General features: G+C 41.3%; 1 protein-coding gene across 1 annotated transcript in view; it reads left to right on the top strand.

Moving 5' to 3' along the window:
* The window catches only part of LOC119816738 (amyloid beta precursor protein binding family B member 1 interacting protein), a 93,957-nt gene that overhangs the window by 46,807 nt on the left and 20,589 nt on the right, over nucleotides 1–26,561 (top strand). Inside the window, exons 5-9 of the mRNA XM_038333655.1 lie at nucleotides 1,142–1,219; nucleotides 8,735–8,894; nucleotides 10,727–10,848; nucleotides 21,006–21,092; nucleotides 26,231–26,374. Of these exons, the coding sequence (XP_038189583.1) occupies nucleotides 1,142–1,219; nucleotides 8,735–8,894; nucleotides 10,727–10,848; nucleotides 21,006–21,092; nucleotides 26,231–26,374 (591 nt within the window). The remainder of the gene's footprint in view (nucleotides 1–1,141; nucleotides 1,220–8,734; nucleotides 8,895–10,726; nucleotides 10,849–21,005; nucleotides 21,093–26,230; nucleotides 26,375–26,561) is intronic.

Here is a 26,561-nt window from a genome sequence, read left to right as displayed (position 1 = left end):
AAAGTATTTCAACAACCAGTGGTATGAGAAGATAAAATTCTACTTTCAAACAGTAGGGATGTAGCCAGGGCACTTCACTTCCTAATCATTGTAGACAGACAGACAGACAGACAGGCAGACAGACAGGCAGACAAACAGGCAGGCAGGCAGACAGACAGACAGACAGACAGACAGACAGATAAGAGAGCCTTTATAGTCCTATTTGCAGGATTTTAAGTTATCAAAGGAATTTGAGCTCATAAGGATACCTCCCAATCTTTTCTGTTGTTCATGTGTGTTCATCAGTGGGGTGTTTTGTTTGCTTTGCTTTGCTTTGGAGGTTTTGTGATTTGTAAGGTTACGTTTCGGCTTTAGTATTAAAAAGTAGGATGCTAAGGACCTTTTAAAGTTTCTAATAAAAACTGTGAATCCCCCTCTAAATAGATATCCTGATCCAAGAGGATGCATATGATTTTATGATGTGCTCAACTCCCTTAGTATGGATGTGTTAATAGATTCTGTAGGTTGGTCCCTGTATCAGTTCCTTTTCTATTGATGAGATAAAATACTACAAACAAAGCAGCTTAAGAGAGCTTAAGTTTACTTTAGCTTATAGGGAATGTCCATCCGGTCTGTGGAGATGCAGCAGCAGCTGCCAGAGCAGGAAGCTCACTGCTCACCTTTCCACGCACATGATAGAAGCAAAAGCAAGCTAGAAGTGGGGTGAGACCACTCACGCTGATGCACTTCCTCCAGCAAGTGTCCACATCCCAATAGTTCCATTCCTTTCCCAAACAGTAGCACCAGCTAAAGACTCAGAGTTCAAGTACATGAGTTTACAGGGATACTGGTCTTTCAAGCTAACACAGTCCCCTGTTCTGTGAGCTGAGCACAGAAAAACATACTCTAGGTGTATTATACAGTTGATGAGGTAATAATAATTTCATCTTTTAGGATGAAATTACTATGATGATAAATAGCAGTTTCTTTCTGTACCCATGAATTGAATATTTTAGTCATAGGCTTTTATTTATATTCTGAAAATGAAAGATGTAAAATTTGATTATTTTGTTACTATAAATCAACTAGACACTAACACTAACAAGCAATTACCCACTGGTATTATTTATGAGACTCTTTTGACTATCTTGCCCCTTTACAGGAAGAAGAAGAAGCCCAAGCAAAGGCTGATAAAATTAAATTAGCGCTGGAAAAACTGAAGGAAGCCAAGGTTAAAAAGGTAAGTCATCCATCATTTTGCAAAAGGTGAAGTTAAATTAATGGTATCATATTATAGTTACTCATAAACAGCTAAATAAAATTTTCCTGTGCCTCTGGGGAGCTCAGCATAGGTTCCCTGCTGCACACATTCAAGACCCTGGCTTTAACGGTATCATAGAAAGAAAACTAAAGTGGTACTTTCCAAATAGTTATCAACCTCAAAGAATTCTCTGGACAAAGTGAAATGGAACACGCTTCTCTGTATAACATCATTTCGCTGATTTGTGATATCTAGATGGAAAACTGCACCCATCTGTTCTTGCAAAGACTTTCTCTTGGCTAGTATTATGGCAAAGAACGCCCCATGGTAAGACAGAGCAAGAATGCCTAACAGGGCAGGCATTTCCTTAGCATATGCATGACTTTCTGTTGGTTCACACATTTAGTTTCCCATGAGCCAGGATAGTGGGAGTACAAATCCCTTTAACAAGAAAGGAAAAAGTCTTTGCTACTACCTAGACAAGGGCCTTCTCAGCTTCATTGTGAGACTTAAAACTCTGTCCATTCTGGATTCCCTTCCCTGAGGGATGCTCTCTGGGCCTTTCTGTAGCTGTCTGCTTATAGCAGGTGGCACACCCTCTGAGCATGTTTTAACTTGGTCAGACCTCAGTGTTGCAGGGAGGCCACTGCTTGTTTGTCCCCGCCGACTGGCTAGCTTAGACCCGAAATAATCACACAGAGACTGTATTAATCAAATCACTATTTGGCCCATCAGCTCTAACTTCTTATTGGCTAACTCTTACATCTTAGTTTAACCCATTTCTAGTAATCTGTATATCACCACAAGGTTGTGGCCTACCAGAAAAGTTTCAGCATGTCTATCTCCTCTGATGGCTCCATAGCACCTCTCTGACTCTGCCTCCTTTATCCCAGCATGCTGTTTTCCCCACCTACCTAAGTTCTGCCCTATCAACAGGCCAAGGCAGTTTCTTTATTCATTAACCAATGTAAGCAACACATAGACAGAAGGACCTCCCACACCACCTCAGCATCCCTTGGGCTCACTTTTCCATGATTTCTTTTGTGGATTTTATGTTCATTGAGAAGTCTCTAGACCTAATGCCTGCCTGGTTGTCTCCCCAGGAATCAAATACTGGTTCTGTTGTTAATCTAGTCTCAAATTTGTATAAATTTCGCATTATCTGATCCTACTCCTACTTTACCAATTAGCCTATAATTTTCTTGAACATTTTTGTAGAGCGTTGTGTAGTTGTGAGCTGCTTGTTTGTTTCCTGGCTGACTAGACTCCTGAAATAATCACACAGAAACTGTATTATTTAAATCACTGCTTGGCCAATCACTTAAACATATTACTAGCTAGTTCTTACATCTAGAATTAACCTATTTCCATTATTTTATATTTTACCACAAGGTTCCAACTGGCAGCTCACATCTTTCCCCTCTGGAGGCTCCATGGCATCTCTGAGTTTGCCTAGTCTCTCTCTCTCTCTCTCTCTCTCTCTCTCTCTCTCTCTCTCTCTCTCTCTCTATATATATATATATATATATATATATATATATATATATATATATGCCATTGGGTGATACTGCTGCTTTATTCATTTACCAATAAAAGCAAGACATATACAGAAGGACTTCCCACACCATTTCCCCTTTTGTGTTTAAATAAAAAAGAAGGTTTTAACTTTAACATAGTAAAATTACATATAACAAAACAGGTATCAAGCAATAATTAAAGTTGCAATATTTATATCTACTTTATCTTTTATCATAATAACTAAGGAAAACTATATCTATTCTTCAACTCCATCAAAGACCACAGAAGGATATAATATTATCTAAGTTAACAGAAAATACATTGTAAGCAACTTCCAAAACTCTAGAATTGACAGTTCTATGCAGGTATCAGCTTTTCCTCACTGTAACAAGCACGGACGATGGCCAACTGGACTAGTTGCTTTTCTTGCTGCTGCGATGAATATCCAGCAACAGCAATCTTAGGAAGGAAAAGTTGGTTTTAGCTTTCAGTTTGAGGGTGCAGTCCATCATAGCAGAGAAGCATGAAAGCAAGACAATTGGGGGCTGTAGTATCAGGAGTGCAGGGTCACATTGTGTCTGCTTTCAGGATGCAGGGAGAGATGAATGTTCAAACATGTGAGCCCGTCGGGGACATTTCCCAACAATAACAACATAGATACCACACCCATACAGGAGTTGAGGGATGAATTGCTATGCAGTTTCTGAGATCGGCCTTTCCGCTCAACTCCCAGTTCACCTCCCATGCTCTTGTCTCCATAGTTCAAGAGCTTGCAGTGTCTGTCCATCTTGTACAGTGAAGCCAAACCCCTCACAGTGGTCCTTTCTGTCTCCATTATCTCCCTAGCTTCTGCCCTCCCACCCACATTTGCCACATTGTAACTACCTGTCCTTGTATTTGCTCCTCGAACACTCCTCAAGCGCTGGCTGTGGCACCTTTGTACCTACCGTCCCTCCCACTCTTACTCAGATTCTTACTGGACTATTTTCTGTCCCCTAAGTATTCAGTCACCTGAGTGAGACAGTCCTCATCACTGTGCACGCCATTCCCTAAAATTCTCCTGCCCTCTCTACTTGTCTCCTCGGTGTTTTGTCAGCACTCAGTGGAGTACCCACTAATTCGTTGCCTATATCTCCCCTGGACCCTCATGGTCTGGAGGCTGCCTTCTTAACCACTCACCCCCGTGCACTGGAGGAGGTACTGGCTGTGTGCAATGATAAGGAGGCCCCCTGAGATTGTTACTTGTATCGAGCAAATTCTAGCAAGTGCAGTGCAGAACATTAAATGAGGCTCAGCATCGTGTCTCGTGCTTCTGATCCCAGCACTCAGGATCCAAAGGCAGGAGGACTGCAAATTCAAGACTACCCTGGACTACAACAGTAAATTCAGACCCAGCTAGGACTTTACTGCAAGACTTTATCTAATAACAATGATGATGATGTTTACCTATCATCAAATTAATGGGTAGTACATGATAATTATCTATCATCATCATCATCATCATCATTATTATTTATTACACTTTAAAAACCCAGAAGCATGAGCTGGAAACCAGAGGAAGTGGTAGACAGTGCCTAAGTCTCTCCTCAATTGTCCTGGGGATAATGAAGCGCCTCTGAGAAGGTAGATCTTGAGCAAAGTTCTCAGCAGCGGGAAACAGCTAAGTACATGGGGCAGTGGTAAAGGGGATCCCCAAGCAGGAATGAGCTTTGATGAGGCAATGAGCATCTTATTCTCAAGCAAAAATCAGCCTGATGAGAGGGAACACAATAAAAGACTGTTGAGCACAGCTCAGTGAGCAGCTTAGTAAGAACAAAGGAAGGAATTGATGCTGATGTGGCAGAGGTAGCAGGGGAAGTTTGGGATATACCTTACAGGTGGTAGGGAGCCTCTCAGGGGCTCTAAATGAGACTAATGAGTGGTTTTTAAAGACCATACTGGCTGAGGCATGGGAAATGAATTGTAGGGATGTGTGGCTGCATGGGTGACCAGGCTGTGACACTGTCACTCATTGACCGCCATGGCTGATCTGGCCTACTAAATGTGTGTCCTCTTCTTCCTTCAGTATCCCACATGTGTCCCTCCCACACTCAGAGGCTGTGGGCTGGCTCCTCATAAATAAGTTCTTCTCACAAAATTACACAAGTGGCCATGCTCCCACGACAGACCCACCAAGCAAGCTCTTAAGGAAAATCAAGTACAATTGTAGAGAATGGCGGTGGTGACTTGTTCTAGATCCCTCTGGCACAGTTGAGCATGTGTTGGCTTGAGCTACAAATAAGAAGTAGGCACAGAGACACTGTACAGAGTGGCTGGCTTTGCCTATGAGTACAGATGAAAGAGAATAAGAGCAGGGGCTGCAGCAGGAGGATCAAAAGTTCAAGATTAGCCTACGCACACCGTGAGACCCCAAGGACTTGGGATTAGCTCAGTGGTAGAACATTTGCCTAACAAGTGCAAGGCCCTGGGATTGATCCTCTTCACCTCGAGAGAGGGGAGTGAGAATGAGTAAGTTTTAAAAAAACATAATTTTACACTTTCCAACCACTGGATTATTTATAAGTAAAAGCCACACAGTGTATTTTAAAATAGAAATGAAAGGAGAAGGGTCTCTTACAGAAGGTGGGACAGGAGCAGAGGCAGTCTGCTTGCTCCAGATGGTCTGTGGAGAACGGGAGCCCTGTCAGCTCTTCCCGGCCATCTATCCGAAACAACATAGCTTTGCCCCTTTCAGTTTCTATGGATTGTGTCTGCAAACACACGGCACAGTCTGCCCAGACTCAGGGAAGATGCAGAGGAAGCACTCCTCAAGAGAGAGGAGAGAAGGCCCAGACCCTCTCTGGCCAAACATATTCTTTCAGACAACACCCTGTATGAAAAACAGCACACTAACAAAATAATAGAAATGATCTACATTTAAGGACAATAACTGTGAGGGTCTCACACATGCTTTAAAGGACTAAAGTGAGTTAGTGCCGGAGGCTGAGGTTGAGATTGAATGGTCAAGGGCAGCCTGAGCCTCCCACAGAGACCCTGTCTCATGCAAAAACAAAAACATGGGCCCCCCATCGGAAGTATTTGCTCTTAAGGATTTGGTGGGATGCTAACATTATTTTGAATTACAAATGATGAACGTGGCTTATGCCACCAAGTTTTTAAAGCTGGAAACACAATCTGACTTATTTGTTAGTTTATTCTAAAGCTCTGTGACAGAGCAATTCCATTTGCAGATCTTATTATAGAAACTCAAAAAAGTAATTTGCATGATTTAGGACTAAAATATTTTCCATTTAACAATCTGCGGGTGAAAATGAGATTTCATTACCGAATCATTTGGCTCCAGAGACGATCATGTGATGAATTCCGTAGCATTACCGTGCTGCGGTTCTGCTCCATGTTGCTGTAGAATCCCTCTGCTGCTTGCAATGTGGTGTGAAGAACCGTAAATATGATTTCTTCCTGTTCAGTCATATTTTCTAAACTTTACAATTATGGATATTCTTAAATGCATATGGATTAAAGCTAGTTTACCATTTCTGCCAAAAAGAAGTCCATTTCAACATTATGAAACTATGTTGTTTAGCAATATCTTCCTCACTGTAAAAAGGAAAGGAAAAGGCAGCATATGTTTCCCTTTCTGAAGCATCGCTAAGCAGGAATGAAGCATGCTCAAATGTCAGTATTTTTCTCTATCAGAAATGGAGCTTTCAAAGCACTAATGTCAATAGTGTTTCCTAGGACAGGTAAGTGTTCTACAACACTAATTCTCAGCAAAGAGCAACAGGTATGTCTTCCACAGAGAAATGCAAAAAAGACTCGACTCTACCCAAGTTAAAAGGGGTGTAATCATCATGACAAGCAAGGAGGTACCTAAAGAAACACGTGTCCCCTCCCTGTGCCATCAGACTTCTCAAATGATGGACCTCAAAGAATTCAGATTTCACTGGTAACATCATGCAGAGAGCAGAAGAAAGGCTTCAACTCTGGCGCCATCAGCCAGTTCTAGTTTCATTCTGTTGATGTAGCTAAAAATCTCTGACCAAAAGCAAGCTTGGGAAGGGAAGGGTGAATTTGACTTGCTCTTCCAGATCAGGGAACATCATTGAGGAAAAGTCAGGCTGGGATTCAAGACAGGAAATGGAAGGAATGGTGCTTGTGACGTGCTCACTGGCTGACTCACAGGCTCATTCATGATTAGCTGGCATTTTTATCCAGCTCAGGATCACCCCACCGAGGAAGGACTCCGCAGGCCACAGTGGGCTGGGTCAACCTGCATCAGTCAAGACAATCCTTACAGACATGTCCACAGACCAAGATGATAAAGACAATTACTCAATCTATACTCTTTTATTCAGGTCATTCTAGGCTGTCTCAAATGGACACAACTAGAGGAAGACCTTTCCTCAGGAAGAGAATTCATGCAGTTATGACACTTTAATGAGTCAGACTGGAGCTAAACAATGACAAGTTCATGGTGGGCAAAGCCATACCTTAACCAGGACTGTCTAATTATGCAAACCTCTTACCCCCTTTTTAAACCTTAAACCTCTTGCCAATACCCTAAACAGTGATTCAAGAGCCACTGCACCCTTTATTTATTCTTCTTCCCAGTGTAGTCTTATTGAATAAATCTCCTCTTTCTGCTGGTCACTGGGGACAGCTTACTGAGGCTGCCATGCGCAGGCTTTTAACCTAAAAAGTCTTTACCAAAGGAACTCCAGTCACAAGATACAGAGAGACCTTTTAACCAAGAAATGTTGCTAGCCCTGAAAGCAAAATAGGAACAAGAAACGGAAGGATGTTGGGAAAGCAGGACGTCAGCGCTTCTTCAGTGCTGATTTCTGTCTCCCCCACCAGGATACAGAGACTTGAAACTTTGACCAAGGGCCTTGCTTATTGTCTGTGATGTGGTTTTGAATTAATTTTTCTACCTCTGTGTATCTAATCTATAAAGGAATTCACAGTGAGGTTGGGGGTGCATTCCACTTTTTAAATATTTGTTATTTGCCCTCTGAGAATTTCAGACATGTATACAATGTACTTTGACCACATCTACCCCCCACAGTCCCCTCTCCAACTCTTCTAACTACCCCTACCACTTCCTATCCCAACTTCATATCCCATTTTTTTCAGCTCTCTGAAACTAGTCAGTGCTGCCAGTATGTATATATGATAGGCCAGTCCATTGGAGAATGGGCAACTACCAGGGATTGCATCCCTGAAGAACACTGACTCTTCCTCTCCTAAGACATCAGCTGACATAGCTCTTAGATAAGGGCAGGGCTTCATGACTGCCCCTCCTGTGCTGCAATTCTGTCCTGAGCAAACTTTGTCCAAGTAACTGCAGCTGCTTTGAGCTTATGAGCCGCAATCCTGTTCTGTGCGGAAGGCACTGTTCCACAGAAATCTGCCCCAACATTAGGTTCTTACACTCTTTCTCTGAGCCTTCCAGGGAGGGGTGAAGTGTAGATGTCCCATTTAGTGCTAAGCACTCCACAGTCTCATATTCTATGTACTTTGACCAATTGAGTCATGACACCCTCATGAGAGCCAGAGCTGCATTAATCTACGGGTAAAAATATTAAGTATTTAGAAGGAAGTTTGATGCTATATCCGTTCAGTCTAATAATAGCATTAGGTTCTCCTATGAGGCCCATGATCCCCTCAGCCTTGAGTTCTTAGTCCAGTTTATAGTACCAGGCATGAGTTCTGTCCTATAGAGCAGGTTTTAAATCCGATCAGAAGTGGTTGGTTATCATCTATAACAATCATGCCACTACTGCTGGTTGAGAAAAGTCATCTACCATCTTACCAAACTCTGAACCCTGTGAGCTACAGTAACAACAGCCTAGAGAGATGTTCACACGGCGCGTTCCTAATATACAGTTACAGAAGTGATAGCAATGCAGAGACCTTCAGCTTAGCAGGCTGCCCGGGTGCCGAAACTGACGGACTGTTCTGTGGCTTCACCTCCAGCTTGTGGTGAAGGTGCACATGGACGACAACAGTACCAAGTCACTGATGGTGGATGAGCGACAGCTGGCGCGGGATGTTCTGGACAATCTTTTTGAAAAAACCCATTGTGACTGCAATGTGGACTGGTGTCTGTATGAAATATATCCTGAATTGCAAATTGGTAAGTCTCTTCCCCACATCTGGCTGTACTTCCAAAGCATGGCTTTTGTTTTATTATGGGCTTTGTCTGTTTTGTACATTTGTTTCAAGATCTCAAGGAACAACATGTCACTACCCTCATCTGAGATGAGTGCTTGCTTCATTATTTCTTTGTGGCAGACACTTGGTTGGTAGAGGGTGGCCAGGCTTTGGGGGAATATAAACTTTATTGCTGTCACCTTGCTAGTAACTCCAAAGGGGGAAGAAAAGCAATATGGTTCATCTAGCTACATGTTTAGGAAGTTCAACTGTTTGCAGGAGGCCCTGGGTATCTGTCAGCTAATATCCCTTTAAAGATTGCTTCCTTGAGGCGTAATGTGACCTTACATCTATGCTCACTTCCCCTTCTTCCCTCCAAATTTGACTGATTACTAACACTTTGCTAATGGAAGAGGCTCAGTCTCAGGGATCAAAGGGCAGTGAAATAAATTGATAGCTTCTTCCTTCTTTCCTTCCTTTCTTCCTTCCTTCCTTCCTTCCTTCCTTCCTTCCTTTTTCCTTCCTTTCTTACTTCCTTCCCTCTTTCCTTCCTTCCTTTCTTACTTCCTTTCTTCTTCTGTCCTTCCTTCATTTCTTATTTACTTTATTTACTTGTTTATTTATCCTTTTTCCTTTCATCAATTTAATAAATTACCTGTTTCTTCCATTCATCCTCGGGGCAACACTGCCTCCCAAGAGGGATGTATGAAATCCAGAATTACCTGCTTTTGAGGCCTTAGGGAAATTTTTTTATTTATTATGTATACAACATTCTGCCTCCATTTATGCCCACATGCCAGAAGAGGGCACCAGATCTCATTACAGATGGTTGTGAGCCACCATGTGGGTGCTAGGAATTGAACTCAGGACCTCTGGAAGAGCAACCAGTGCTCTTTAACCACTGAACCATCTCTCCATCCCCGGGAAATTTTTTTCTATAGAAAATGGTCCATATTAAAAAGAGTTCCTTAACCAGGCATGGTGGCACATGCTTCTAATCCCACCTTTGGAGAGACCAGGGCAGGAGGATGATGAGTCCCAGGCCAGTACGAGCTGCAAAGTGGACTCTATCTTAAAACTAACAGAAAGCAGAGCTAAGTCTTGAAGTGTCCTTCAATTTCTGTGAGTTGGGAAACAAGGGAAGGGAAAGCTCCTGTCACTCTCAAGCTTGGTTCATGTATTCATCTATTATCCTTAGTGTTCTAGAGCAATAAGTTACGAGTTTCACAGTTTCGCTCACAATGTTTAAACACTCCTTGCTCTTTAGTCATTCTCATAATGACTGGATTTACCTCTGGCAGAACAACTTAAAGTGAAAAACAAAATGCTAGCACTAAAAAGCATGATAACTATGGTATTTTAATTTTTACCATTTATGTTTTTCTATAAGTAAATCCAAAACCTGACACTGACATCTTACATAGCAGGAACATTGCATTATTGTTGCAGGCAGGAATGTTAGTTCACAGGGCAGGCCCCGAACTTCTCCAGCTCGCCTACCTCTTTACGGGGGACTGCAGGGACAATGGCTAGTTCAGGAAAGGATATAGTTTATTAGGGATGAGACACACAAGGGGCCTGGAGGTGTGCCATGCAAGAAGGGAGAGAAGGAGCAGAGCAGCAGTCTCCCATGATCTTTTGTGGGTCATTAACCTCACCCAAGATCAGACACCAACCCATTTTTCAGAACACATGCCCTTGGCTGAATAAATTCAGACCCACGTATGTAAGAGCTGCCCGTCTTTAGACACCTTGTGAATGATTGCCCTTAACTCAGTTACAGACTCTCATCTGAATTATCTTTTATTTCATCAGAGAGAATTTTTGAAGACCATGAAAACGTTGTTGAAATCTTATCAGACTGGACAAGAGACACTGAAAACAAAGTACTGTTCTTGGAGAAAGAGGAAAAATATGCTGTGTTTAAAAACCCTCAGGTAAGATGACCCATGTCTCATGAAACTGTGTTTGTCACCTGTATGCTGGTCAAGCCACACTCTCAGGAAATCTCACAAAGAGCTTCTTTCAAATAAACACAAACTTAGAAATTCAGAGTCCTTTGAAAGATTTAGAAAGGAATCTCTATTATTTTTCTTTTATTCATTCAAAATCCAAAGCTTATCTATTTGTCATTGTCTAACCCTCCCCTTGGGTCTGAGTTTTTATTAGGCTCCATTAGTCCTATGTGCCTTGATGAACTATAGATTGTTAATTTTTTATTGCAAAGTTATACGTTTTTGTAGTTCATATTCATTGCTTATTGATACTATGATACCTAAAGGGAGTGTTTCTGGGAGGTCTGAGAACCATAACCTGCATTTAAAGAAAAAATATGAGGAGAGAAATATTTATTTACAATTTGGGCCAAAACTTGTGAAAGAAAAACAGTTAGTATCATTTTACCTTTTCTATGGCAGAGTTACACTTTGTAGAAAAGAGAAAATAAAGTCCAGAAAATAGAAATACGTAAATTTAATCAGGATGGTGTGAACTCTCTTCCTTGGAGACACTGCCTCACTCCACTGATGCTGTGGGACGGCCATTCCTTCTCTCAGCCTAGAAGCCCTGCCGAGCCTTCATAAACCACCCTCAAGCATCCTGTCTTCACAGGCTCCCTGCTGCACTGTTGCAGGGCGCTTGGAGAAAATAAGATTTATCGTGATGCCCTTAAGCACTTGACACAAAGACACTGCTCTCATATTTGAAAGTGCACCCCTCAAGTCATATATCAGGATGCAACCAAAACATCTAAGCCTTTCTGAGAATGGCCTCAAGCAACTGGAATCACAAGGCAACCAGAATGCCAGTCTGTGCTGCATGTCATCACAGACAGTCAACAGAGGCTGGGATCTTCAGCTTAGCTGAGTTACTCAGAGAGGCAGCAACATGGAAAGGGGTTAATACCCCAAATGGTCTACCTTCCTCACCCATCCAGTATAGGGAACCCTAAAAGGCATTCATCATTGCAAAGTGTAGCCTTGCCCCTCTTGTCAGGGGCCACCATTGTCTCTGATTCACCATATTGGGATTCTCTCCTCTCTTCTCTACATCCTTCCTTTGCTGGGTTTCTCTGTGGAGCAGAGTTCATACCCACACAAGACTACTTAGTCTCATAGTCCTCCCAGATGCCATAGACCAAAGGCTAACTCAGCAGTATATACATGCTGAACTCTTGTTTAACAATATCAGGTACCAGTGTGTCTTTAAATAAATGGTCCTTATCTTTCCCACCTGTCCCAATCACATTTGTTAAGGAAATTCTAAGATGGTTACAGATGGAGTGATCTCCAACGTCATCCAGACACCTTCCACTTTACCGGAAAGGAAACTGACTCTCCAGTCACTGGGGCAGGATTGGGAGTCTGAGGCAGGCTGCTTATGGGAAAACATTCTTTCCCCTTGTGTTGGTTTTTATCATTGCCATGGCCAGATATCTGACAGAAACAATTTAAGGGAGGGAGGGCTTATTTGGCTGACAGCTGCAGAGGTCTCCATCCATTGTGGTAAGGAGGATATGGGGAGGGGGGACTTCATGTAACGGTGGACAGGAAACAGGATAGGGTAGTAACAGAAAAAGACTAATGCAAGATAGATTCCCAAAGACATAGCTTTAGTGACCTACTTCCTACAACCGGCACCTACACACACACACACACACACACACACACACACACACACATGAGTCCTACCATTTCCCAACATTCTATTCAGATTGAGAATCCATCAGAGGATTAATTCATTCATTAGGTCAGAGTCCTCATGGCCTAATTGACTCTAGAAATGGCCTCACAGACTTGACCCTACAATGCTTTCATAATATCCTAAGATAGTCCAGATCAACCATCACATAACTGTCCTGTGCTGTTTTCTGGGGTCCTCCCTGGGATATGTGGTGGCAACTCACAACAAAGCAATTAAGAAATGTCAGACACTAAAAATGTCCATTTTCAACCTACTGACTAATCATTGACTAACCAGCAAGGGTGCCATATCAGGGGCTGTTACAAAGGGTTCCTCTAAGTCCACATTTCAAGCAAATTAGAATCTTATTTCTTTTTCATCTGCTGATCCAGACAAAAGAATGGACTATCTCTGCCACCCTCAACATTTGACTTCTATCTCCATGTCCAAGGCAGCTTTTTCTAAGAGTTCATCTTCCAATCTGTAGGAAATGAGGAAAGAGCCATGGGAATGTACAACCAGGCTTCTTTCTCTTAGATGCCATTAGCCATGAATGAGCCACTTAGTGACACTGAGCTACAAGAATCTGAGGATTCGACATCTATATAACAACCACAGCATTGTATTCAAGGCCACCGTGTGCATAGCTTCTTCACAAAACACCTTTCATGCTGAGTCCATGAAAATGCTGTCCAGGAATTGTACAGTGTGTCCATTGTTAAGAGGAGGAAGGAGACATACAGCTTGCCGTGCTAGCTGATGAGGCACTGTTATATCCTATCAGTACAACCCATGGACTTTACAAAGTGATTACTTCCCTTCAGCTCATGCCTTCAAGATGCAGGCATTAACGAGGCTCCCCGTACCTTCTCCCAGTATTTACTCCCCACCATAGTGGCAGTCAGTATTCAGATCTTTACCTCCTTCCTTCCCCTTACTTTTCCTTATTTTGTGACATGGGGTCATGTTTAGATTTTTTTCCCACTTAACTTTCATTCACATTGATGCCCTGGGTTTCCATCTCCATCAGTCTGACCTAACCCATAGCTGTGATGTTCCACTTCATCTCAGAAGACTTCCTTCCTCTGCTACTTCATCTATTCCCCTCCACTGGTGGCTGCTTCTATAAATAGAGCTCAAACCTGTATGTCTGTATAACTCTTGAAAGTATAAAACCTCATAAACCTCCTCACACACTTATCTGTTGACACCTTTTCCCACCTTTTATGAGTCAAGAGCTTGCTATGGAACACAGGCTGGCTTTGAACTCACAGACTTCCTCATACCTTAGCATCCCTAGTGCTGGTATCACAGACATACACACTACTGTTGTTATGCCCAGTTTCTGGTTCCCAAATGAATCACAGAGCCGGATTTCAGATGCATATTACATGAGGGTTTTTAATTCAAAATCAAGTTTAGATCAAAACCTTTTCAGCACCCCAGCTTGGTGGGTGCAGAAAGTGTGGCAGGGAGCCCTGGGAGGGTAGAACTTTTAAAGCAGAAATGCCATAATCAGGGGAGTTCATGTCCTGTCGTCCTGGGATTAGGTAAGGAGGGCATAGGGTAAGGGTAGTTTCTGAAATCATTGGTCAGTTTTTGGTGCAAAAACCTAACAAAGAGCCATAATTACTAACAAGGTATAACAAGGACAGGATGCCTCCCAAGAACATCTGGACCTCGTTAAATTTTATGGTCCTCCTCCCTATCTCCTTAATTGACTATTTTTAGGGTATCTGTTTACATTTCTGCTATCCCTGCACATTTCTGAGCTGAGATTTGCTCACCCCCGCCCCCCAGCTCAATATCTGGCTTAAGATGAAGCCCCTTCTTTAAAATGGAGTTTGCAAACTCAGGTCCTCATACCGCGTCTCAGCCTCTCTTTTCATCAGTGTTTTAAATAGATATGAAGAAAGCAAAGTTCCGTGTATTTTAAATCTTAACAGATAAAATAACCCTATAGGTTTTAAATCCTGCTCTGTGGCAGTTTGACTCCCATCAGATGTATTTAAGAAGTGTTTTACATTTTTGGAGAAGTTAATTCATGGTAAAAAAGGAGAGCAGAAGGAATCGCAGTTTCCAAGAAGTCCCCACACCTGCAGTGCCTCCCCACCATCCCCATTGCAAACCACGTGCTGTGCTCAGTGAGGCTGCCAGCATCACAGTGTACACTCAGAGTTACACCACAACGCTCTAAACGTTTGGAAGTTTCCCACTGTGTCTCCTTTTCCTTCCTTGAGCTATTCCCACTGTATCTTCTCCACAGACTCCTCATCCTCCTGCCGTCTGTTTTTATGCTGATCAGTTCGTCCTCGTTTTCTCTCTCACATCCGTTCACAAATCATTTGCAGGTGGCTATCAGTTATGGGGCAGCATCTGGGTTGGGGGGCACATGTCCTCTTCTTCCAGCTCTAGGATCTCATCCGGTACAGACCTTTGCGGCCACAGTCTCTGTGAATCTGAAGGTTGTGTCTAGAAGACCTTGATTCCTTGATGCCCTCCATTTACTCTGGCTCCTCTCCCACAGCTCCCTGAGCCCTGAGGAGAGGGGTTGGATGGAAACATCTCTTTTGTGGCTGAATGTTTCAAGGTCTCTCACTCTCTGCATATTGCCTGACTGTGGGTCTCTGTATTAGATCCCATCTGCTGCAGGAAGAAGCTTCTCTAATGGCGGCTGATAAAGACACAGATCTATAAGTACAGCAGAATGTCATTAGTGATAAGTAAAAATTAATAAGAAAAGGGCAGCTCTACTGGTGCAAGAAATCCAATTAGATCGAATCAAACCAAATCAAAATGCTTATCGTTTTATTAAGAATGACGCTCAAGGGTGGCCTAGTGCTTGGGGGGAGACAGGACAGCAGGGAGCCCATGCAGACCCGAAAACCACGTTTCTCCTCTAGGAGGCCACTTAAATACCCTGTGGGACTGGTCCTGACCCCTACACACACAGGGAGGGGTCAGGACCTGACATGCTGGGATTTGGAGTCCAGACAAATACAACTCCCAGGCCTGGGGGCTGGGATGGATGTCAGGGGCTGGGAACTACACTCCCAACTTAACAATTAGGAGTCATTTTGTTGCTACGTTCCTTTAGCAGAAGAGTAGTGTTTGGTTTTCCCCTAAGTCCATGGCCTATATAATCTCAGGTTCTTGGCCACCCAAGCAATGCTGGGTATGGGCTCCATCTCATGGAATAAGTCTTAACTCAAATCAAATATTGGTTAATTAGTCCTACAAAGTTTATGCCACTATTGCACCAATATATCTCACAGGCCCATCCCTCTTAATTAACTACAAAATTAATCAATGAATGTTCTGAATCAATTATCTTGTTTTCCATTTTTATAGATATTGTCTTAGATTCTTTTCTATTACTGTGATTAACACCAAAACCAAAAGCAACTTGGGAAAAAAGGGTTTATTTGGCTTACATACATGATTACTACCTATCTCTGAAGGCAGTCAGGCCAGGACGCTGGAGGCAGAAACTGAAGCAGAGGCCATAGAGGAGTTGTGGTCACTGGTTTGTTCTTCATGGTTTGCTCAGCTGACTTTCTTATACCACCCCAGACCACCTGCCTGATGTTGGCACCACCCCCAGAGGACTAGGCCTTTGGCATCTATAATTAAAGAAAACACCCTACAGACTTGCCTACAGGCAATCTGATGGAAGCGTTTTCTCAACTGAGGGTCCTCTTCCCCAGACAACACTAGCTTGTGTCAAGTCGACAAAAACCTAACCAGGACAGATGTTAACTACCTTTTACAGATAAAAAGCACTGAGAAAACGTGTTCACATTAATAAATGGATGGGAACAGGAAAATACCATTCAGATCTTTGAACTCCTTCCAGGTTGTCAGCTAAAAGCCACTGAAGGCTCAATGGTATTCTTTTCATCCATTGGCCGACAAGATAATTAGGTACTCTCCATTGTGAGGGAAGCGAAGCTTTAGAAATCACTTGGCTGCTAACAAGGGTTTTTATGAGTCTTGCACTTTTTCATGCCAGTGTTTCAAGTGATTCCTTTGTTCAGGCCTTTGAGCTTTACAACCCAGAGCAGTGAGGTCCTTGTGGGTGTGCAGGGTGCCTTCTCTTCCTAAGGAGTGAGAAAGCAATTGTGGAAAAAGCTATCCTTTATCTCAGCAGATCAGATTTAGAAATGGAGGTTAAGTATGTAGAAATTGATGCAGGAGTATCCTTGAAAAGCTTCAGGCGTACACCAGAAGCCTGTGAGTGACCCGGACTTCCGCACTTACAAAGCTATTGCATCTGTTATGAAATAATAGAACATTTGTCATTATAATCTTCAGTAGTGAGGCAGTTCTGTGAGAGTGGGCACCATTAAAACCCCTGTCCTGCAATGAAGGGAGTCAGCAGACAGTAACCAGTGATGTGCTAAAGACAAAATCAAAACGAATCCAGTTTCACGGATCTCACTCTAGATTCAGACTTGTCTATACCAAAAATGGTTTGAAATGTTCCATCACCTTCACCCACTACATGGCAGGTTATATCGAAGTTGGAGTCAAGGAAAAGATGTATAAAATGCAAGGGTATAAACACGGCTCCATCAGTGGGCTATCTGAACATGGTTTAACTAGTTGCCACTCACAAGTGGTATCTGAGATAAAGCTTCCTCTATTCTGACAGTGATAATAATGTTGCCAGTGTTTAACCTAATTATAAGGCCCATCTCCAATAGGTCTGGAGATGGAATTCCTTAACTTCATGAAAAGTTGAAGTTTACTAATTAAACACAGTATTATCTTTTAAAGTGGAATACAATAATAGTATTCAATGAACTAGAATTACTATTTTTAAATAAGATTATATTGACTTCATTACAAGTCACTTTTACTTAAATCAAGGTTGTCCAATAAATATATTCTATTAGCCATTCATGATGTGAGTCTTACTGTATGAATTAAATCACTGTACACTGACATCGACCATCAAGCAAGTCATTCTTCTATGACCGGCCAGAGAGTCAGAAGATAAAGAAAATAGGAAAGTCTGGGCTCAGAGGTCTTGCACAAGCTGTGTCTTGTGCCAAGTAAGTTTGTCAAAAAGTACAGCATCTTATGTAAAATCTGTAAGGGAAGATGGGACAGAGTCAGTAATGTCATCAAACAATGGGACAAAGTCAACAGGAGGCTAATTAAGCAATATTGCACAGAAGGAACACAGAACATTCAACTGCTTCACAGAGCAAGCACACAGTGGCCTTGGAACTGATGATATCTTAAGTCTCTTTAGAGGAAAAGCCAATTTGCCAGGAACCAAAACCTTTATCCTTTGAATGGATCTTGCCAAATCTGCCCCTAACCAAGGACACAGAACTAGGTTCCCTTTGTCCTTTCATCAAAGCCTCTGAGAAAGCCTTGGATCAGCCTGACTCTATTTTCCTGCAAACTATACTTTTAAACAGCACAAATCGACCACATTTTCATCATCCACCAGGTGATGGACATCTTGGGTATTTCCATTTCCTGGCTGTTATGCATAAAGCACCCATGAACATGAGTGAGCAAGTATCTCTATAGTGAGGTACGGAATCCTTTAGGTATATACCCAAGAGTAGTATAGCTGGATCTTGTGGTAGATCTGTTTCCAGTGTTTGAGGAACTGACTTCCATAATGGCCACACTCCTGTCAGCAGTGAGAAAGTGTCCCCTTTCCCTGAATCCTCACCACTGTGTGTTGTCAAGTGTTTTCCTTGACATTAACCATTCAGACTAAAAAGAAATCTCAAAGTAGTTTTGATTTGCATTTCCCTGGTGGCTAAGAATGTTGAAAGATTTTAGTATTTATCAGCTCAGTGTGTCATCTTTTGAGAATTCTGTTTTATTTCAAACACTGTTTTATAATTGGGCTGTTTTTTTTTTAATGTTTAGTTTTTTTGTTTGTTGTTTTTTTTCGAGTTCTTTGTATATTCTAAATATTGACCTTCTGCCAGATGTATAATTGGTAAAGATTTTCCCCATTTCGTAAGCTGCCTCTTTTCTTGAATGATGGTATCTTTTGCTTTTGAACTTTCACTTTATGCAGTCCCATTTGTCAAATGGTGGTCTTAATAATTTTTAGGAAAGCTACTGTTAAGTCTAATGTTTTCTTCTTTCTTGCTTTTTAATATTAATTTAATATTTTTATTTGTATGTGAGTGCATGTACACCTCAGGAGTTTGTGTGAGCCATGTATACGTAGGTACTCTCTGAGACCTGAGGGCATCTTATCCTCTAAAACTATAGTTACAGGTGGTTATAAACCATCTGATGTGGTTGCTATGAACTGAACCTGGAGCTTCCGCAAAAACAGTAAGCACTCTTAAGTGCTGAGCCATCTGTCCAACCCCATCTTTCTTCTGCAACTTTTTTTAAACAATTAGCCACCTTACTTTAATTGGAGAAACATCAGCTTAATGGAACGTGCAAGCCTCAAAGTCACCATGACAAATACAATAAGTGTAATAGCCAATCAAGTATTAAGTGCAAATGAATGTACTAATAGGACCATAGTGTGACCACAGCCAGGCAGCTCTCATTCCACTAGGCTAAGCAGTGAAACACTGAGGTCAAGAGAAGATGGCAACCTGACCTTATAGATGACCTGTAGATGACCTATGTGGGAGGAAAGTCTTTTCTCTGGGACTTCAGAGTCAATAGACACAATTTAATAATTAGTTTAAAATCTGTATACAGTTCAAATGATGATCCAGTTCACCATTAGCTTGTTTGTGCCTTAGTTAAGGTTTCTATTGTGTCAAGAGACACCATGGCCATGGCAACTCTTATAAAAGAAACATTGGTGTGACTCACAGTTTTAGGGGCTTGGTTCATTATCATCGTGGCAGTGTGCAGGCAGACATAATGCTAGAGTAGCAAAAGTCCTGCATCTTTCAGGCAACAGGAAGTTAACTGAGACACTCGCAGTATCCTGAGCATAGGAAACCTCAAAGCCCAACCACAGTGACACACTTCCTCCTACAAAGCCATACCTACTCCAACAAAGACACGCCTCCTAATAATGCCACTCCCTATGAGATTATGGTGCCAGTTACATTCAAACTGCCACACCTTGATTCACTTTCTCTCTTACTACTAAACAAATAATGTAATTAATAGCAATAATAAGCCCTGAATAATCTGTAGGCTTCAAATTTGCAGAGCAATTTTTAATAGAACAAAGGGGATGTGCATACTTAGGTACTGACTGCTCCTTTATTTTAATGTTTACAAACAATGGTGAGAAATGGCCTGTTCAAGGCCCATGGTGAACTGAGATGCAAGAATTAGTAATAGGCACCTCATGAGCTATACCGCCCGTGAAGGACAAATGATCTATCTGTCACCATTTGTGAGGTTGTGCTTATTCAAAATAACATGAAGAAACTGTAGAAAATTTTGACATCACATAACTTTAGCAGATTAATGGTTGAGATTCTCCAAATCATCTCTTTAGGTGTGTTTTCTCCTCTCCTCTTGTGAAGCCTATCTTCTTGTCAGTATCTGTGTAAGATAATACAGGGGCCAATCTCAGACAGATCCAGGAGATTGGTCCACGTTGTTCCTTCCTCTCTTTTCCACAGAGTGATTCTAGGTACACTTCAGGGCAAAAATGGTCCTGCTCTCCTGAACACCCATTTTTATTTGTTTGTTTGTTTGTTTGTTTGTTTGGTTGGTTGGTTGGTTGGTTGGTTTGGTTTGGTTTTTTTTCAAGCCAAGGTTTCTCTGTAGCTTTGGTTCCTGTCCTGGAACTAGCTCTTGTAGACCAGGCTGACCTCGAACTCACAGAGATCTGCCTGCCTCTGCCTCCCAGGTGCTGGGATTAAAAGGCATGCACCACCACTACCCGGTTCTGAGCACCTATTTTTAATTCAGTCTTTTGTAGCTAACATCACAAACATCACGTATCAGGAGCCAGGTCTCCCACTCTTGAGCTTCCGACACTCCCTTTAACCATTGTCTCTAGCATCCATGTGCTCCTGACTTTACTCACCTGAAATTGACATAGAGCCCTGAGACTTAAGGACTTGCACTTGCTGACCAGAGTTGTTCTCCTGCTGAACTTGGACAAGGGCTCAGACTTCACCCCAGCCCTGGGCTTCTCCTAAGTGCCTCACGGTTTTCAGTGTTTGACACTGAGGTCTTGACCTATGGAAATTAACAATTAAATGGTGTCACACTCATTGCTAATACCTTCTGTTCTGCTTCCTGGGCAGGAACGAAGACCCTGCTTGAGCTTGGGTGGCACAGCGCTGGTCCCATTGCTTCACTCATGAGTCACTCCAGTTCTGTTTTGTTCATCTTCTCACAGGGTAACAGCCTCTCTCTCCGGCAAGACCACGAGTTCCTTGCAGTATCCATCGAAGTAATGAATACTTGCTGATCTGATCTCTTATGTTTTATCTAGAATTTCTACTTGGATAACAAGGGGAAAAAAGAAAACAAGGAAACCAATGAGAAAATGAATGCTAAAAACAAAGAATCCTTACTGGAGGTAAGCCTCACTTCGTAAAGTGCGATCAATGCAAAGGACGTTTGCTGGACCTATTAAATTATTTGCCCACACGACAATGGAAAATTCTGAAACACCCCATAAAATTGTTTGTATATGCTAGTTATTACCAAGTGATAGCCATTTAGATGAAAAAATGGCTTTTTTGAGTCAATTGTAAAGTAGTATGACTTTAGACAAAATGATTTGTTTTTATGAAATTGAATTAGAAATTCTTTCACTAAAAAGACACCAAATACTCATAAAACTCATCGTGACATATACAATCCACTTCAGAAAGGTTCTGTGGACTCACATGTATGGATTTCCAAATCATTGTCTTTGGTGAGGAGGCTCTTCAAGTGTGAGGTCTAAAGGTAGAGACGTCACTTAGGATGTGACTCTGCTCCTATCATGTTGTTCATGTGCTAAATGGCTGGAACTTGCCTCTCTGAGCCTCAATAGCAAATGATATCATGTAGCAAATGGGATCAACACAGAGATCCAGACAGGTGGTAAATGCCCAGTGCCTTTGATGGACACCACTTGGGCACATTCCAGAAGTTCCCTGACAGTAAACGTCACTGGAAGCTATTAAGGCAACAATGCTAAAGACCGAGGCCCTCTTGCAGGTCTAGGTGACATACGGGCATCCTAGAGCCCCAGGCAAATTGACGTGATTCACTCCAAATGTATGTTGATTTTTCTGAAATTATTAGACCTGACTCTTGGAAGTTCAGATCTGCTAATAAACACAACACCTATGGAACCAATTTCAGACACTAAGGAGTGCCATATTCTGTTCCCCAGTGGGTACACCTCCTGTGTTTCCATCTCCGTCAGGCTGCAGAAGATCTAAACAAAAACCAGAGTAGGTTGACCTTGTTGCCCTTCCCAAGGTCCTGAACATGCTTTTCCATGCCTGGTTCTGGACTGCAAATGCAATGGGAATTTCAACAGAGGTCCAACAATGAAAATGAGATGTCCTTTCTGCTTCCAGCCGCTAGACTGTAGAACAGAGATTCTCAACCTGGGGGTCGAACAACCCTTTCATAGGACCTAAAAACATTGGAAAACACCTATTTCTCATGGTCTTAGGTACTGAGACACTGCTCCTCTGTCTGTCTCCAGGCGGGTCTGCCCACATATGTGAAGAAATCATCAGTCCAAACTCATCACATACACCCTGAGCATACAGGTGTATGTGACATGATTAGCATTATAACATGTGTATGTAGTTCAGTCACATGTGTAGAGAGCAACTCCTCTGCTGAAAGCAGCATCATTGGAGATAAAACAACACTGCATGAATTCTAATTATGGGGTCAAAGTAAAACCATGTACTGTACGATTATCAACCAACACGAAATGTATGGCTGTGTATGTGTGTGTATGTGTGTGTGTTTTCACATATACATATGTGTGTGTGTGTGTGTGTGTGTGTGTGTGTGTGTGTGTGTGTGGATGCAGATTGGTCTTTTTATATTCAGTTGTGGTAGATGCAAATATTAGCAAATCATAGGAAACTTCAATGACTGTGTTGCCTGAACTATGCCATCTCTCTTTTGAATTATTAAAGCTATCTTCATATATTTCACAATATGCAGTTACATATTGCTTTTTGATTAATTGCTGTGTTTTAATTATGTTCCATTTGTAACAATGAAACTATATATGCATATCAGATAGTTACATTATAATTCACAACAGTAGCAAAATTCGAGTTATGAAGTAGCAATGAAAATAATTTTATGGTTGGGAGTCACCACAACAGGAAGAACTACATTGAGGGTCACAGCATCAGGAAGGTTGAGATCCATTGCTCTAGAATGATTAAAAACACCATGTCTCCCCAAATGAGAGGATTAAAAATTCTCTGTCTATAGGCAGAGACCACTTGTTTGTTTCCCTGCCGCCCAGATCCGAAATAATCACACAGAAACTATATTAATTACAGTACTGTTTGGCCAATAGCTTAAGCATGTTTCTAGCTAGCTGTTACATCTTAAATTAACCCATTTCTATTATTCTGTATATTACCACGAGGCTCATGGTTTACTGGCAAGGTTAAGGGGCATCTGTCTTCTTCTGTGGCTACATGGTGTCTCCCTGACTCTGCCTTCTTTCCTTTTCTATCTGCTTGGAATTCCCAGCTTGCTTTATTCTGCTAAGTCACTAGCCAAAATAGCTTCTTTATTAACCAATGGCAATAAAACCTATTCACAGCATACATAGGGGGAATTCCACATCACTTCCCCTTTTCTGTCTAATTAAAAAGGAAGGTTTTAACTTTAACATAGCAAGATTACAAACAACAAAACAGCAAGCAAGAATTATAGTTACAATATTTAATCCAGTTACATTTGACTAATTAAGGAAAACACTCTATCATCGATCCTATATTTGTGAGTCTAAAGTTTTATATCTAATCTATCTTTTATAATTATAACTATCTTTCTTCAACTTCATCAAAGACTCCATAAAGATATAATATTACTTAAGTTAACAGGAACTTTATTGTAAGCCACTTTCAAAACTCTAAAGTTGACAGAGACATCTTGCAGCCTAGATAGTCACCCAAAGTTCTTTGGCAACATTGGGGCATCCATCTTTGGCCTACAGCCCCATAGTATTCAGCATACTTTTCCATGAAGCAGGAAATTTGAAGATCTGTTCTGCCTTGTAATGGCAAAGTCCATCAGTTGCTTTCTTCTGTGTCCTGCAGAGTGTCTGACAGACTCTTCCATGAAGCAGGTATCCTGAAGGACTGTCTCACCTTCTTTAGGCAACTTCAGCAGTCATTTTCCTGTGGGTCCTGCATATTCAGTTCATACAGCATAACATCAGGCAGTCCAGGCAAGAGCAGTTTCTAGACCAAATGGCTAACAAACTCTGTAAAGAGCCTCTTTGATGCCCATCATCCTCTTGAAGTAGATTGGTGCAGCCAGGAGAATATGTCTCGTCATGAAAAGTCCTAAGTTTTTAAAACATTTTAAAGGCCATATTCTGTTAGTCTTTGAAAGATTTGAAGAATAACTATCCATCTGAATTGTATCTCTGTACATCTAGAAAACCTAAAATGACTACAAACTTGACTATTATAGATGACTATCTATTAACTTGTATTTCTTAATTATATATTACATTTTAAGTGAGCTGTACAAACACAGTACCCTAATCAAGAGCAGAAATACACATATAACAAAACTGACCTTAAACTTCCATCAATAGACCAAGATCCATACCAATACAAAGTATTCATCTCTATATCATATTTAAAGGGGACTTTAAATGTAAACAAACATTTATAGACAATATTTGGGAATTGGGGCATAGTTCTCTCCAAACTGCTTCCTGCTTTTTGTTGGACAAAGTATTTTGGGGTGTTCATGGCAACCTTTCAGGGGGTCTTGGTTCATCAAGCCACATTAGTCTGGAAGGAATCCACAGGTTCTCATCCTCCATGGAAACAAAAGCAGAACCTCTTTTCCAAAGCAACAAATCCTTAGACTCAAATTTTGAAGTCAAGACACCTTGAAAACATATATGTTGGTTTAGCTTAGTAGCCCATACAATGAAATGTCTCTGTACTTAGCTCCTTCACATTCAAAAAATCAAAGAAAACACAATAATATACATAATCCAAACTCTCTGTGTATATTCCATCTTTACGTGGCTTGGAATTTCCACCTTGCTCTATTCTGCTAAGCCACTGGCTGAAACACCTTCTTTATTAACCAATGGCAATAAAACATATTCACAGCATACAGAGGAAAATCCCACATCATGTATCTATAAGAGAACATTTGCTTGTGTATGAATCGATACAGTTACATGAATAGTTCTTGGGATTAGATTTCAAAACCCTGTATAGCTGAATGTGAATGAAAAAACAAAACCTGTTATGCTATGAGAAATCTTCCTTGTTCTGCTGTCAGCTTTGGGCCAGAAATTCAGATACTCTTAATAGATGATTGACAAGCCAACTAATACCTGAGCTGGAGGGCCACTGGGAGGAATATGGAAGAGCTGTTCTCTGGTTCTCCTGCACAGAGGTTTACTCTGGAGGATGAAAATTAAATTATTTTGTATTTCTGAAACTATACTGAGAATTATATTCTTGAAAAAAATCAGTAACTGGGTATCAGAGCAAAAGGATAGAATAATATGCAATTTATCTAATTGCTTTTTAATAAGAAATTTATAGAGGTTTATAGATTCCCACACAAGTCTTATGCTTTGAAAATTTATACCTAGAATGCGCATTTTTCTCTTTATTATTATATTAATAATGGCCTTTCTCATGTCTAAAAACTTCCAATAATAAAATACTAATTTGTGGGTTGAACAGTTATAAAAAATAAATGATAAAATCTTTTTTAAAAAGTCGGGCAGTGGTAGTGCACACCTTTAATCCCACCACTCAGGAGGCAGAGGCAGACAGATTTCTGTGAGTTCAAGGTCAGCCTGGTCTAAAGAGTGAGTTCCGGGACAGGCTCCAAAGCTATTCAGAGAAACCTGTCTCGAACAATCAAAATAAGTCTTTTCAAAAAATACTAATTTATTTTATTGTAGAATTATATAATTTTACTACTTAATGGCAATAAAATGTTAACTCTCCTTTTTGGTTTGCTTTTTTTGTTTTGAGATAGGGTTTCATTGTATATTCCAGGCTTGCCTAGAACTTACTAACCCAGGCTGGCCTCATAGTCATGGCAAGCCTCAGCATCCCCAAGTGCTGAAATTATGGGCAAGAGCCACCATGCCTGACTAGTGGTTCCCTAACTTAAGTGGAAAGGAATTTTTATATTCCAACTTATCATAACATTAGAAGGCTTTATTGAATAGTTACCTCTATAATATAATAAGATTAAACTCACAGACAAAATGTAACTAATATTCCATTTTTACAAAGACAGGAACTGAGATTTAGTGATCCACAGGTACAGAGCTCAGTGGCCAGGAAGTCTTGGCATAGAAGCCAGGACCCTGGACCCCTGACACTGAGTTCCTCTCCATTGCAGACAGCATAAACTAAAGAAAACATGTTCAATCCATTTCCAACAGAATAGACTTAAACTGGGACTATTCTTTAAATGTGAACAGAACATGTGTTTTATGCCTCTGGATTCCAATTTCAGGAAAGTTTCTGTGGCACATCCATCATCGTCCCAGAACTTGAAGGAGCTCTTTATTTGAAAGAAGATGGGAAGAAATCCTGGAAACGGCGCTACTTTCTTCTGAGGGCTTCCGGAATTTATTATGTTCCCAAAGGAAAGACAAAGGTCAGTCAGCTTTTCATTATTATAACAAAACACCCGAGATAATCAGATTCTAAGAAGATGTTTATGCTACACCTAAGACTCAGAAATCATCACAGAAGATGGAGTAGAAAGATTATAAGAGCCAAAGGAACAAGGAGCTTGCTGTGATGCTGTCTCCTATGAATATCAAAAGCTACACCCATAAAGT

Source organism: Arvicola amphibius, chromosome 6 (assembly GCF_903992535.2).
Source record: "Arvicola amphibius chromosome 6, mArvAmp1.2, whole genome shotgun sequence".
In the NCBI taxonomy this organism is placed as follows: domain Eukaryota; kingdom Metazoa; phylum Chordata; class Mammalia; order Rodentia; family Cricetidae; genus Arvicola; species Arvicola amphibius.
Note: the sequence above shows the minus strand (reverse complement) of the source record. Positions and strands in the feature narration are given on the sequence as shown.